Source organism: Vipera ursinii (genome assembly GCF_947247035.1).
Source record: "Vipera ursinii genome assembly, chromosome: 6".
NCBI classification, from domain to species: Eukaryota; Metazoa; Chordata; class Lepidosauria; order Squamata; family Viperidae; genus Vipera; species Vipera ursinii.
In genome coordinates, this window is record NC_139515.1 from 66,724,802 (window position 1) to 66,740,682 (window position 15,881).

Here is a 15,881-nt window from a genome sequence, read left to right on the forward strand (position 1 = left end):
ACAAGAGTGGTCAGCTTCTTACTTCTTTAGCACTGCAACATTCAGAGAAAGGAAGAGGCTAATTACAGAACACATAGCAGAGTTGGGCAAGACTGTTCAGTCCCCGAACTGTGCCTCTGGAACATTAAGGTAGTTTAGGCACTTTTGAAAGTGCTGTTGCTTACAATGGTTTATGTAGCAACTAAGGAGGATTGTCCAGAGCTTTCTTTTCTTACGTTCAATTACAAAAATTGGATTCCTGTATATATATATATATTTTAAAAAATCTTTAAACGAGAACTAGCACCTTTATAAAAGAATATAATTGTTCTTTTGCGCCATCATCATCACGAATATTTCAAAGCTTATGAACCAGCCATAATTCATTTTTATCAAAGGAAAGTTAGCATGATAAAAGATTCTGATGGAATCTAGTGCACCTGCAGTCCACAAAATAACAACTGATCCAATCAACATTGTCGAGTTTGTGTGGCACTTATTAAGTTGTCTTAAAAATATTTGTCACTGAATAATCCAAGGCCTGGTACAGGCCTCTATAAGCATATAGTTGACTTGTTCTGAATTTATGGCAAGAAATCACTCTATAGCATATATTTAATATATAATTAAAATAAATCATCTTGATCATAACCTCTTCCTAGTAACAAAATACCATCTTTTCCCTTAATAAAGACCCAGGATTGACCTTTCATATATAATTAGAAATCTTCATCTTTAAATCTCTGCTCTGTGGGAACTGTATGCATCTAGAAAATAAATCCTGAAATATAACTTCACAAATGGAATTGACAGTGAACTAACATTGCATTGTCATTTTGCTTGGAAAAATTAAGCACAAACAACATTTCACGAGTACCATTACCATGCAAAATGCATGTTGAATTTCATTGCTGTTTTAAGTCCCAAACCACAACTAGCATGCAGATTTTCCCCCTACCCCAAATATTAAATTCTTGGTAATTGCACCTCTTTGGTGTAATCAGAACATTTGGGCAAGATTATATCAGTTTTAAAGAAAGCCGATGAACCGATCCATTTTCATATATATGTTTACACTGCATGTTTCACCATTAAAAACAAGAATAACCAAACATAACATATTACATTCAATTTTAAATATATGTTTTGGGGAAAACAATTTAGAGCCATCCCATGTATTTAGGAACCATTTAAAAAAATCCCACCACTAACAAATTGTGAAAATATGTTTTCACATTTTTAACAGTCTTATCATTTTTTTTTGCTAATATGCAAGTAATCCAGTCCTATATTTCTTAAATGTGTAATACAATAGATTTTGAAAGTGGGAATTATTACAGGACTTAGCTTTTCCTCCCAAACAAGCAAATAACAAACAGAACAGAACATTGTATAATAAAAACCTGATGTGTTGGTTTTGTCAAAGAATTGTTCCATGGCATCCTTGTTCTTTCAGGGCTTCTGCTCTTATCAGCACTTAGCCCATCTTCTGCTGGCATTAGCTACACAACAGCACTTCTGCATCCAGAATGTGAATAACAGTTATTCACAGGACACCAACGCACCCTTGTAGTTCCAAAAATGCCCAGGAGTCACTTGTACCACAACATCTTGCCCAAAAGAAGATTCAAGTAAGTGGCAGCACCTTTGGCCCATAACCGCAATGTAATATTCCAGTAGGAAAAGAATTATATATTTGCTTAAGATAATACAACAGCAACATTTCACGTGCAGCGTCTCTGATGAAACTTCAAAAACTTCCAGAACTTTATACAATGGAGCCTTTCGAGGATGATAAATGAATCGACTGGATCCGTGTTGCCAACGTCCTCTGTAAATCTTGTAGAACATTTTGGCCAGGTGAATCTCCATTTTTGTCATACAGCAACTGTTTGAAAGCTTCATTTTCAATTAAGACCATCATATTTTTTAGAAAGTAACCCTCACAAAAAGAAGCTAGTTCTGTGACTCCAAGAAACTGAAGATGGATAATGAAGGGTAGGAAGAGAAAAAGAAACACAAATAAATATACAAAATGTAACTGCTCACTGAAGCTAATTCTTCAGCTCACTGTGTTTTAGGCTTATTCAACAGTATCCAATATATCTCTTGGCAAACTAAGGTACAACTTCATGGGTATTACAGTCTATGTGACAAATGTCTCACTTAGAACAAACAACATTGAATTTAATCTGACCTCCTGATACTAATTTACCAGAAAAAAAAACTATTTTATCTTTCCTTCTGGAATATTAAATACTTCTGGCAAGGGAAAAATTAGGGTTTTTTGCCAATGCAATTTCTCACTGTAATGGCACGGGAAGATGCAACAAAGCAGAGGCAAAAATTAGGCCAGGATTGCAACAATTAGACCTTAACACCTGTGCAAGGATATTTTCTACTGAGGCTGAGCATGGATATTTGCACCAATGAATATATATGAGCAGTAATATTGGGTTACCTTGGCATGATTATAAATATCCACACAATTTTCTGTGTTGATACTTTTTGCACAGATGATCTCACAGTGACGTTGCAATGCTTCAAGCTGGAAAAATTTAGCAGCAGATAGGAGCTGAAAAATGAGAAAAAAGATTATTACAGGTTTGGGGAGGGTAACCATTTTTGTGGGCACCGAAAGGAATAAAAAAATCTATGAGTCAAAAAGATTCTACATGTAGGAAAGATTTTTTATTAATTTATTGATTTTATTAATTTATTTATTGATCATATTTACACAGATGCCCATTTCATCAAACTCCAGGCTGCTAAATCAATTCAATTAATTTATCATTGATGTCAGTTCCAAATATTTTCAGTCAGCCAAATCTAGTAATTTAGCACACACAATAATAATAGCAGTTTTTAGTACAAGATGCCTCTTACCTCCATAACTTCATTGTTTTTAATGAGAAGAGACTCTGAACCTCCACAGTAGAGATACTGCATAATAAGCTGAAACCACAAAAAATCCATAAATTACAAAAATACATTTGTTTTTGAAGTTGTTGAACGCCAAGGGAAAAATGATAAAGCAATGTTATTCCAAAATGGAAAACAGAAAAGAATGAAATAGTATTAATACATTTTAGGATATATTGAAAAGACAACCCTTAACTCTTTATGCCTGGTGAGTAATTCTTGTTTCTGTTATTTTTACTCAAGGATTCTTGATAAAGGAAACCTACTGGCTGCAACCGGAAAATTAACAACTAATTTCCCTCTTAAGAGAGCTCATATTCTCTATTTAGCAGCAGTTTTGTGGGAAGAAATTTGATATGCAAAAGCAGGGCAAGGAAAAATTTCACTATAGTATGCAAATGCAACACAAGAGAAGTCTTCACCTGGTAAATCTCTGCCAGGCATGATCCTATGAAAAGCAAGTTAAACCTGCCAACTTTTCTTTAACATACCTCTTTCAAAATAATTAAGGAACACTTAATTATTCATACTGCTGAAAACCTCAATATGAGAAATTAAAAAAGAAATGTGTAATGTCAGTAATTGAAGGAGCTCACTTCTGAAATAAAATGTTCATTTGATTGATTTATTATTGCTAAAGGCAGCCAAACAAATTTAAAAAGCAAAATATAAAAACTAAAAACATAAACTGAAATAAGCACTAGAAGTGGCATAAAATCAATGAAGAATTAAAAGTCTGTGAAAAAGTTGCATCTTTATATGGCTTTGAACTGCTGGTTAAGTGAGAACCAAATGCAGCTTATGAGAGAAGGCACGAAAGCAACAGGGAAAAAGGCAAGAAAGTATGTTCAAAAGAGCCTCTCTTGGGTTTCTTAACATTTAGATATATTCCTGATCGGATAGATGGTGCCCCAGATACTTAAGAAATTCTTTAGAAGCAATTATGGTGGACAGATGAAAAGTGCAGTTTGGTGTAGTGTTTAAGCTGTTGGTATAGAAACTAGGAGAGTGTAAGTATAGTCTTGCCTTAGGCGTGAAACAATGGCTGGGTGTTTTGGGGTTAGTCACTCTCTCTCAGCCTAACCCACCTCACAAGATTGTTTTTGTGGGGAAATAGGAGGACAATGAAGGGGTATTGTGTAGATCAGACATGTCAAACTCGCGATGTCACTTGATCTCGCAAGACATATCGGGACTATTTAGCCATTGCTGGCAATGGGGTGGGCGTGGCTTCCAGATGTTTGACACCCCTGGTGTAGGTTCACTGCCTTGAGCTATTTACAAAATAATTAAGGTCTGATAAAAGTCAGATTTCAAACTTTGTTAATAATTTCACTTTTTAAACCTGATCACCATTCCTATATAAATGTTAAAATATTTAATTCTATAACCAGGCCATAAAGTAGATCAATGTCATTCATATGCAGTTTGGTTCCAGTTAATAACAAAGCTGAAAACAGTAATTAGAGTCCATATTTCAGGAAATTTCTCTTGTTCTATTATTTATATTGAGATTTCTTCACGTTACCTGGAAAATGGGATACTTCACATAGCTGATCTCAATGAAAGTGCTATCAGATGCGGGTTTGCTGGACAACAGGGCTTTAAACCTTTAAACAGAAACATCCAAATATATTTGCTTTTTCAAGACAATTTGTAATTTGTAAATTTGTAAAAAATACACCATCACCAAGAAAAGGGAAAAAAAGTTTTGGGGTAAAAACTAGCCTTTGCAACCGCATGGTATAAAGTTCACATACAAGGACAATACTTGTATTGAAGACTCATTTACTCTGCATTTTTTAATGCAGAAAAGGTATACTCCAGGGTCTGTCAGTAGCAGCCAAAGCTATGAACTGCTTAATTTCGGAATGCCAGATCACAAGTTGTACTAGCTAGCCTTCTTCAAATAGTCATTTTTTGTGCTAAGTAGTCATTCTGGCATCTCATTTTGAAGGCAGAAGACTCAGAAAGGCCAAATTAGATATTAAAGAAATATCTAATTTCTTCACTTCCACCGCCCTTTTTAAGAAGAAGGTAGCCAAGAACTGAAGTGCTTCAGAGAAGGGTAAGAGAATAGTAATTAGCAATAGCTTCTTGAGGTCATCTCAAGTACCTTCAGCAACAGTCAGCCCACCTTTCTTCTTCAGAGAAGAAAAGGCCTTGGCAAAGAGGAAAAATTATGCTTGGCTCCCAATGCCTTATATTCATAATTGTAAAAAAATTGGTAGTATCCTTCCAGTTGTGAAAAGGATTGCTGGAGTACTGTCCAGGAAGGTCTATCTTTATTCAGCTCCAAAGCTAGTAGGAAAACTAGTGTCTAATCATGCATACCACAATGACTCTACATTCATAATGGCAAGCATATTTCTCCAACTTTAATCTGGAGCTGAATTGTTAATACTGATTTTTAGCGTAAGACTTTTAGCATTAGAGCAGAAACATATTTTGACTGATGAACATAGTTTCCCTAAGAAGACTACCAAACTACTGACTGATCTGTATTCTTTCTCCTTGTGCTTTTCATGTCCCTTTCTGGATTCTAGCACACTTTTCAGCCAGCAATTTCTTCAGCGAATGAAGAAATATAAACTTAATTGCAAATACCTCTTGGGTAACTCATAAATCTATCTGCCTTTTGTAATCCAAAATACTAAAACCAAATTTATGCCATATTCATCTATAAATATGTATAAATACCTAGTGGATGCAGTAAATAGTAATACTCTGTGTGCATAAAATGGTCTTCCTTCCACAAGGAATGTAACATCTGACATCTCTTTATTGTTGAGAAAATGAGGATCTGAAATAACAAAAAAACAACAGATTATTTTTTTAAAAAAAACCACCCCAAAGAAAAAAAGCAAACAAAAAAAACAAGAGAAAGACATTTTAATTGGAGTAAATTAAAACACCAATATATTTGGTCCTCATTACAAAAAAGCGTAATTTAAGATGAATACACCTTTGAATTTATTTTGAAAAACACAGAACATAAACTAATAGGGTCGGAAGGGACTTGGAGGTTTTCTAGTCCAACCCCCTGCTCAAGTAGGATGTTCTTCATAGGGCATATACCGAAATATTGTCATCCAAAATGCATTCCAAGCCACTGAAAGAGATTCTAAAACTATTTTTAAAGATGACAGACATGCTTCAGGGCAGTCTAAGATACTGTGCTACCTAAGACAGAAGGAGAAATGATTCCCCATTTCCAAGTCCATCCGTAGCACCCCAAATAATCAAATTATTGTGCTAGCTTGGGAAGACAACCCCACAAGCATCTTTCCTATGAAATAAAAATGTAAAAATAATTGTTTGCTACCTTTATAGGACACCCAAGGCCAGTATTAAGAAAACAATTTCTTGCTTCCGGTTAGGCATTGTGGTGTGACAGGCACAGGAAGACGGGGCTCCCATGTTTGATTTTACCCTGCTGGGGACCCTAAAAAGGGTCAAAAGTCACCCCAGAGAGGCAACGAAGGAGGGGACCCTCGTCGGTCACGGAGGGGGGCGGCCCTTCTGCTACATCTGAGGAAGCCCTCCAAACCAGCAGGGAAAAGACTGGCTACATTCATGTGGCCAGTCAGAAGCTGCTGGCAACCAAAGATAACCACTAACTAGCAATTTTTGAGCAATGTGGATGGAACTGGGTGAGACTTTATCCTCTGTTTATGACCTTAAAACTACTCTCCTGGAAAAATGAATGCCCAAAGCAAAGAATCCTCCCTGATGAGAGAGGGAAGGGAAGTTTTTGCCCCACTCCCTCAGGAAAAGATCATCAATGAATTAATTGTTTTGGGAGAAAATAGAGAAAACTACAAGATCAATCTGGAATTAATACAGATATATAGCTTTTAAATTTGAGACTTTTTTAGAAAAGATATTTGAAAGTCTGTAAAATAGGCTTCGATTTGGAAAACTGGAAGATGGTGTCAATGACATCTAGTGGTGAATCATGGCACTACAGTTTAGTACGCTTAAAGGAAACGTGACTAGAAGCCCAGACTTAGATAAGACTCTTTGTTGTTCCTGGAAACTTTTATTTTTGCAGACTGCAGCTGGGAAAAGGGAAAAAAACTTTTAAAACTATTTAAAAGCGGAAAGAAGCAGGCAGGCAGGGCACGGAGGTCCGGAGACCTGCCGACGTTTGGGGAGGTTTGGGGAGGTGCGCGCGCACCTCCCCAAACCTCCCCAAACTTCGGCAGGTCTCCGGACGGCGACGGCTTGGGAGAGGTGCGCGCGATCCTGGAAGCACCGAAGCCTCGGCCGCGTGCAAGTCCTCGGTAAGCTCCGGGCGGTCACTTGCTTCACGTCTCCTGAGGGAAGGGGGGGGTGACTGGAGCGGGCGTGTTTCCTCGCCTGCTGGGCGCCGCGATTTGCCCGGGGAACGCGCGGGCCCTGAATGGCAGCCTGGAGCGAGGAAGCGGACAGCCAGGGCTTCCCCGAGAGCCGCGGCCACACAGGGTATTCCTGTGTATTCAGGCTTGCAAAATGGCGGATCGAGCCTCTGCTGGTGGCAGAGGCTTGCAGAGCGCGGATCCAGCCTCCGCCGGTGGCGGAGGCTTGCAGAACGGCGGATCGGCTTATACTCGAGTCAACAACTTTTCCCAGTTTTTGGGGGTGAAATTGGGGGTCTCGGCTTATACTCGAGTCGGCTTATACTCAAGTATATACGGTACAAATCCAAACAATGACTACAAAGAAGGAATTAGTAATCCAGAAAACAGAAGGAAAATTAGAAGAAACTGAACCAATGATGGAGGCCCTAAATGAAGGAATTAACAGACAGATACAGACAAATGAAAAATTAGAAGATGCAGTGATAACACAGGAAATGGAAAAGATATCTTACTTGTCAAGATCTCAGAACATATTTGAAGATAAGGAAGAAGAGCTGATTGAATGGATGAGAAAGCTGTAGGAGAAATGCTGAATATCAACAAACAAGAAATGAAAAGAAAAACTGAAGGAAAAGGATGGAGGCTGTTTAATAAAGGTAAATGGGTTGAGCATTCTTCCAAAAATACTTCAATCAAATTGTCTTCCTCATTCCAAACAATATATACAAAAACAGAGGAAGAATTACTTGATGATTCAAATGTACTGACTTGGAAAGTTATTTGGCAAAGGAAGAAAGATAGAGTAAGTGAAGAAAATAGAGGTTTTGACCTATTAGATGGGATATTATACTATTAAACAGGTGTTTGAATATGGTTAAGAAAATAGATAACTTTTAGAAATAAAAGTATTATTATAATTAGTGTAGGATTTGTAACTAAAATATACTTTGTTATGAGATGAGAAATATGAAAATTCTAAAAGGGTTTGAATAAGGGAAGTTTTTAGTTACCCAAATATAATTGATTATGAGAAAATTACAAACGATATAGATATTTTGAACATTGATGGGAAATTAATTCTTTTTTAAAGTGGGAAAAACAGGATATTGATAGAACAAATGGATTTTAAGTGCAAATGCAATTGAGATATGTTCTGGCTAGAAAAGATATAATAAACTGATATTATGTATAATACCAGAAAAATGTGATGAAGATGTCTATATTTAATTGTATATGTATTAACAGTAACAAGAATTGTATTTGCCCAGTGTGGAAAAATGCTTATCATCGGAAGAAGACAGGACCAAGGAAGCACTGGATGGTGTAGTATTGGAACTAGACTGAGAAAGTTAATATGTACCACTGAATTACCAATAGACCCAGATAACACGTTATTAATTAAGTACTCATGATTGTAAAATTAGAAAATTAATAAAATATGTATTAAAAAAAACCAATTTCTTCGCTTTGTCTAAAGGCTCAAACTGACAGTTGCACTTTGCAACATTTCTGAGCACAGTGATAAATTTTGGAGTGCCGTATTTTTATATTCAAGATTGCCATATGCTAAATAATAAAACTGAATGTTATACATTATTTTATTTTTCCTGCAGGGAGGATTATGAACTGCCAAAGTCTGGAGAAAGGAGTTGGGTGGGGTTATATATTTTACATCAATATATAAGCCAGGTCTCTTTTAATACAATTTGTTTCCAGCTTCAATAACAGTGATCATGCCAGTCTTAGCTTACAGAAGATACAAAGTTAGAGAAGATTAATAATAATAAAACAAATAAATCTGGAAAATGCAGATAGTCCTTGATTTATGAACACAATTGAGCCTAAAACTTATGTTGCCAAGTGAGATAGTTTTTAAGTGAGTTTTTGCCCCATTTTATGTAAGTGAATCATGCAGTCTTTAACAAATCTGGTTTCCCCATTGACTTTGTCAGAAAGTCCCAAAAGTTGATCGCATGACCGCAGTTGCCAAGCGTCCAATTTTGATCACATGACCATGGGGTGCTACAACAGTCATAAGTGTGAAAAACAATCATAAGTCACTTTTCCAGTGCTGTTGTAACTTCAAACAATCACTAAACAAATGGTGCTCAGTCAAGGACTACCTGTATATTGCAGAAATTTAAAATAATGCAAATGAAGTTTCCAAACTGCTTCAGATGCCTTCCATTTGGGCTACCCATACAAACATACAAATATACCAACTGCTTCAGATTCCTTCCATTTTCATATGTCCAAATTGTTTGTTACATATTAAACTACTCTAAAGAAAAAGGTGGCTGCTAAACTCAAACAGAACTGTCAGCATATCACTGTTGCGAATGTAAGTTCTGCTAAACAGAGTAAATGATGTGTTGTCTCTTAGCTTGATCTCTAGGAGAAAAATCATTATTAAAGTCTACCCATATTCCAAAGTAGAAAATTGGTGAAATAAATGACTGGGATTTGATTGGGAAATGGAAAGGAAGGAAAGAAAAATAGTGATGTTGAGCTTTCCAGTGGTTATATTGAATAGTGTATATTGCTTGTTTTCATCTGCTGACTTTCTTTTGTTTGTGTGAGTGTGAAACCAAAGATCCCAGGCAGCACACTTACCTAAACGAGATGTCTGCTTGCGTTTGATTTCAGTAAGCTTGGGAATAGGATAAGGTCCATAGCAATGAGTGAAAATGACAGCCAGTTGTTGACTAATCACTTCATTCTGAAATGAAAATGCAGTAAAATAAACACAAATGTTTTATGGTTCAATCACAGGAAATGATGAATATTATACGTTGCTGAGGATCTAAAATGTGAGCAGATATTGACTTACTAAGGTTCTTAACCTTTTCTTCATAACAGACCTCCTTTAAATATCTTTCATAGCCACAGACCACCAAGACTTAACTCAAGATTAAATCATAACATTTCCTCAATCTTTCGTGGGCCCCCTGTGATGACATTGTGTTCCCCCCAGGGGTGGACCACAGGTTGAGAACGACTGCTATAGGTAATTATGCCTCATCAGGCAGAATGATACTCTGATAAAACCACATAATGTAAATCTGTTTTTATGCCTTTCACCTGAGAATTCAGAGGAAATTAAGCCAACTTCACAGCTCAATAAAACTGTAAATATATGTTCGTTTCCTGGCAACTCTAGTAAAAAGGGGATTAACAGCATATATCCATGCATCAGGCACTGAAGGTTGGCTGCCAAGGAGAGACACAAATGTGCTATGCCATACTTCAAAAAGCATATGAGGACATTCATGTATCACATGTGACTCCTTAAAGCAGCTGCATCTTCTCCCATGACTGTCTCTCTCCTCCACTGCTGCAGCATAACCCCAGGAAAATATGCATTTGGTTAAGAAATTGGTACCAGTTAATCTGGTAGCCTATTTCACTAGTTTACAGATGTACAGTCAAGAGTTTTTCCTTGATAATATAGCTTAATCTATTCCTCATAAGTTTTAACCCACTGGTATTGATATTAACCTCTGGGACAATACATAAGTTTGTTCCTGCTTCTATTAGACAGTTCTTCAGATATTTGAAAGTTTTTATATCTCTCCTTATCATCTGTTCTGTAGGCTAAACATCCCCAGTTCTTTTAACCATTCCTCATTAGAATTGGTTTCCTGATTCCTTCCCATCGTGATGACGCTACTCTGAAATCTCTCTCTCTCTCTCTCTCTCTCTCTCTCTCTCTCTCTCTCTCTCTCACACACACACACACACACACACACACACACACACACACTGTATTCCAAGTGGGATACAATCAGGACAGAGTAGTATTATTTCTCATGACATGGAATGTATGTTTCTTGCACACCATGACAGTATTTGACTTTTTTCCCCCCAACAGCTGCATCATACCCCAGACACATGATTAACTTATAGTTAACCGAGACACCCAAGTCCTTTTTACATGTTTCTCTTATCCTTTTCTCCTCCTACCTCCAATTCTTTCTACTCACAGACCTTTACATTTCTCTGTGATAAATTTCACCCTATTCATTTCAGCTTATCACTCAAGCCTGTCTACATCTTTTTTCATTTTTTTTCCTCTCTTCTTTCTTCATCCTTGGCAGCTTTGCATTATCTGCAAACTTGAAAAGCATTCTCTCAAACTTCCTCAATAGAATCATTGATAAAATTACTAAATAGCACAAGGCCCCAAAAAAGAACTCTATGACACTCTGTACAATACTGCTGTCCGAGCTGAAATTGAGCAATTAACAAGCAGTCTTTCAGTGAGGTCATGTGGTCTATTGTGAGCTCATCTAACAGTAGTATAGTGCACGTTTTACCATTTTATTAAAGAGAATATAATGAGTGTCAAAAGTCTAGGTAGATGTTCTTCTGATATACTAAGCTAATAAATGCATTTTAGGTATATGTTATTGTAGCCAGTGATTTCAAATAATCAACTAGTAGAGGAAGGAGCAATGGCTGCAGCAAGACAGATGAAAATAACTCTCTATTGCTGAATAGTCCATTGAAGCTATGAACTTGGAGGTTTCTGGTCTATAAATGAGGCATTCTTACTGCAAGGCTAGAATCCAAATGCAATAACCAACCCAAATAATCAAATTATAGTTTTCATCCTACTTTTGTCCTAACTAACAATATACACAGCCACTGTCATTCAAAGCAAATTGCTTTTCAGTTCTTTTAAGTTTTGGTGACCATGAATTGATGACATAAAAATATCTTTTATTTTTGTCAAGACAAAATTAATTTCTTCAGAAATGGGCAGAAAGACAGGTTGTAAACTAAAGAAATATGAGCCATCTAATATTAAAATGAATGGATGAAAGAATGATGATGAAGATTGTGTTGATATCAGTAGAACCTTTATAAATATTGTTCAGATGAACATGCTTTCAACCTTTGAGCAATTCCTGAGTTTTTATAAGACAACTGCATTATGTATTGTAATGAGGCATGCATTTTTTTTCTTCCTGTCTCTGAGAAATCAGTCCATATGTGAATAAAAAACAAACTGGGAAAGGGAGATTACTGATTAAAAGATAACTATATTCTAGGAGTTTCAGTTTGTCATAAGCCACACAAATGTGATTATCATCTTCTTCCAGCCACACCCAGAGGAGTATGAAGGTGGCCTTGAAGAAAGATCTCAACAACTTTTACAAAAATATAAGCTTAGAACCTGCAAGTGAGGGGGGATTAAGCCAGAAATTCAAGTTTGCCCTACCTTGACTGTCATTAGTATAAGATGAAGAAAAAGAATCTCTGTCAGGCTTTCAAGATTCTGTTATTATGCCATAAATTAATAAAGTAGATTTCCAGTAGATGTTATTGAGACCGTTCTGAACTTATGGTATTGTTAACACAAAAAGGAGGATTGCCACAAACTTGTTAAACTGTCTTTGGGGAAAATCTCCAGTATCAGTGTTTCATGATTAAATACTACTTTGAAAAACCTCTACCAGAAGATTTTAAATTCAATACATCATTAATACTAGTCAATATATGTAAAGTAGGGAATCTAAGATGCTGAAGAGAACAGCCAGAGGCAATGTCAACTTTAAGGAAATAGATTTTTATTTTGACAAAACTAAATTATAGCCCTGCCAAAGAGAATACCATTAATCAAATGAGATACATAAAATGTCTTTCAGTGGTTACTGGGAATAATGCCAAGACTTCAGTTTAAAAAGTGTTTTTTTTAATTGGTGCCTCAAAAATTCAGGTCCAGGAAAATGTTTCAGATCAAAAGACGGCATACAAGATCCAGAATCAATACTTCTTGGTTCTTTGGGAAATTTCAGTAAATATTTCCTTTTCGTAAAAAAACAAAACAAAACAGAAGGGTCACTGATGAACTATGTTTTAGGAGGAATCATTTGTAAGGATTTAAACGCAAATCCATCAAATCCAAGGTTAGTTTCTAGACAACACCATGCTAATCAATTATTTTATGCGACATTGGTTAATTATGAGTATATTGGCATGCCACACTAGTGTACCTGATGTTTGCTTCTCATATGGAGAATGCAAGATGCACATTTATGAAGATTGAGGATCCTGGATTTTCTGAACTGTTTAGATACAGAAGTACTGACATTGATGACAAGTAATATATAGGTTACAATAGTCACTAGACCATAAAAAATCTGTCTGGGTGAGAGAGATGGAGACATGAATAATCTAGACAAAAGTGTATTTAATTTCAAATTATAACAAATCTCCACCAGGGTACTTTCCAAAATAGATGGGATATTTCCTTGAAACAGCATTTATGTATTAACAACCAAAATCTTTTATTCCTCTGAATAATGCATGTTTCATTATTATACTGTTTTATATTTCAAAGGGCATATTTTATCAAAATAATACTAGGAAACCAAATATGCATTTCAGTTATTATTATTTTCCTTTTAAGGCATTAAACCACAGTGATATAGACTGCTATATCTTCCAGGTCTGACGTAGTACTCTAGTCTGGAAGTTAAAAGTTTTTAAAATAATTAAAAATTGTACAAATTATTTAGAATCTGATTTTTTAGTCAAATTATTAATATTAATTGCTTTTACTGTACACAGTTCATTTTTAACCAGCAGAACATTGCTTGGGACTGGTTGTTTTCCATGAAAAGAGAAATTTAATCCTTAAAAATAAATGTTTTAAGAAATCTATTTAACAATCTGTGATATTAAATACAACATGCAGTCCTTGCTGCACTGCATTGAATGGATCTATTCCAAGAATTGAGAACTTCTGATTTATCAGATTAATCCATTCGCAATGTCTTCACTTTAAATACATTCCTTTCTTCTTCTAAGGAATTCTAACCTGAGATTTATTTTTATTTATTTAGAAAACATATATGCCTGCCTATCTTATACATAATACTCCTAGGTAGCTCACACAGTTCCATTAAATCAGAATAAATATAACCCACAATAGCATCACATATCACATCACAGTTCCACAATAGCCTAACAATTCCACATTTACATTTCCAGGGCTCACTTCCATTGTAGATTGTTCAGGTTTTGTGTTTTTTTTAAAAATGCCAATTTTATCCATACATCCTTTTACTTGACTTATCTGCCATATTTATTTTGTAGCAGGTAGGATACATTATGCATTTGGGAGGGTGGTGTCTCCAGAAGGAGGGCCCTAGTCAAAAATCCTGCAGCTGTTATGTCTTCTCTTTCTTATCATTCTTAATGTGAAAGTAGTAGGCACAAATGGTAGGAATAAAGAAAAAAATAAATGTTCCCAAACAGAAATGCCAGTTGCGTCCCACATAATTGTTGAAATTTTGACAAGTTATTGCATGATAAAAGGCTTGTTTGGTTACACCCACTAAATGCCGTACATGCTGGCTTAATTTTCAGGGGTTGACTTCTGATGTCATGGGAACCCAACCAATAGTTGCTTGTTCAATAATGCATGGTTATTCAAACAGGATGGCATTCAATGTGAAGCCATTCATGGAGCAGTGCTTCTATGATCCCCCTAACTTTTCTTCTTGTATGATCCCCTTCATTATTCATTTTTTGTGCTATCCCAAATTGTTTCCCATTACATTCAAACTGGCAACCAATTGGGTTTGCTTTCCCTCTACACTAATATTGCAGATCACAGTGAAACTAATTTGCAATTTCAGTGTGAAAGTGTATTACATAAAGTAACTAACAAAATAAGTGTTACTTAATAAGGGAGAGGAAGAGAGAGGATAACCAGATAGGGCAGTGTAATCTGAAACACAAAAGCATGACAGAGCGTTTTGAATACACTGTCTAATCTGCTTCTGACTAAAATATTTTCCCTGGATTGTAGAACTTGATGGCTTGCTGCTATAAAGATTGCCTTAAATGGCAATATTTTGGTGAAAGTTTTACTGTTACACTTAATTGTATCTTTGCAGTTGTAAAAAGCTTCTGTTTTGCTGTACAAGCTATTTGCCTTAAAAGCAGAAAAGCCCATTACAAATAGTTATTATTATCTGAGCTGCAAAATGACAAGTCTGTAGTGTCACCTACCTTACTTGCTTTCAATATTTCAATCATCAAAGGCAATCCTTGTGTGATGAGTTCTTCAGTGTATTCTTCCTCCTGGATAGATTTAAATTCTTTTAGCAAGCACTGGATGAGGGGCCTTCTATGTTGTTGAAAAGCAGTTCGCAAAGATTCTAACCACGTATGGAGAGTCCACGGAACACCTATTTAAAACAAAAAGTATTCCAAGAATTTCCATTGATTATTTTTTTAAAAAATCAGAATCAGTATTATAACATGCAGGTCTTTGACTTATGAATGTGATTCTGCATCTATTTTCTTTCCTGGGACTCATTATCAGGCCTAATAGCATTGATTCTGGGCCAATAACACAAATGGAGAATCCATTGCCAATTTTTATGGCTTTGTGTGCTTTTCCTTTTGAGTACAGTTACCAGGTCATCTGCCTTTATTAAACAAGCAGCCTGTGAAAAGAACAAGGAGGAGTAACAATGGCTTCATGGTGGACATTGAAATCCAAAAACCTAGCCAGATGGATAGAGCAACAGCGGTAAGAGAAAATGGTTTGGAGAGAGCGAATGCCTAGCTGAAAGTACCTTGCCTGAAGGACTAAAACTGAAAGCTGGAACCATCATG

At 36.0% G+C, this 15,881-nt stretch overlaps 1 protein-coding gene across 1 annotated transcript in view; it reads right to left on the minus strand.

Annotated features, from left to right (window-relative positions):
* ABTB3 (ankyrin repeat and BTB domain containing 3) overlaps nt 1-15,881 on the minus strand; it is a 228,730-nt gene that overhangs the window by 11,513 nt on the left and 201,336 nt on the right. Inside the window, exons 12-18 of the mRNA XM_083365622.1 lie at nt 15,270-15,448; nt 9,858-9,963; nt 5,602-5,704; nt 4,430-4,511; nt 2,866-2,934; nt 2,441-2,554; nt 1,383-1,957 (exon numbers count right to left, since the gene is read on the minus strand). Coding sequence (XP_083221748.1) covers nt 1,748-1,957; nt 2,441-2,554; nt 2,866-2,934; nt 4,430-4,511; nt 5,602-5,704; nt 9,858-9,963; nt 15,270-15,448 — 863 coding nt within the window. The 3' untranslated portion in view covers nt 1,383-1,747. The remainder of the gene's footprint in view (nt 1-1,382; nt 1,958-2,440; nt 2,555-2,865; nt 2,935-4,429; nt 4,512-5,601; nt 5,705-9,857; nt 9,964-15,269; nt 15,449-15,881) is intronic.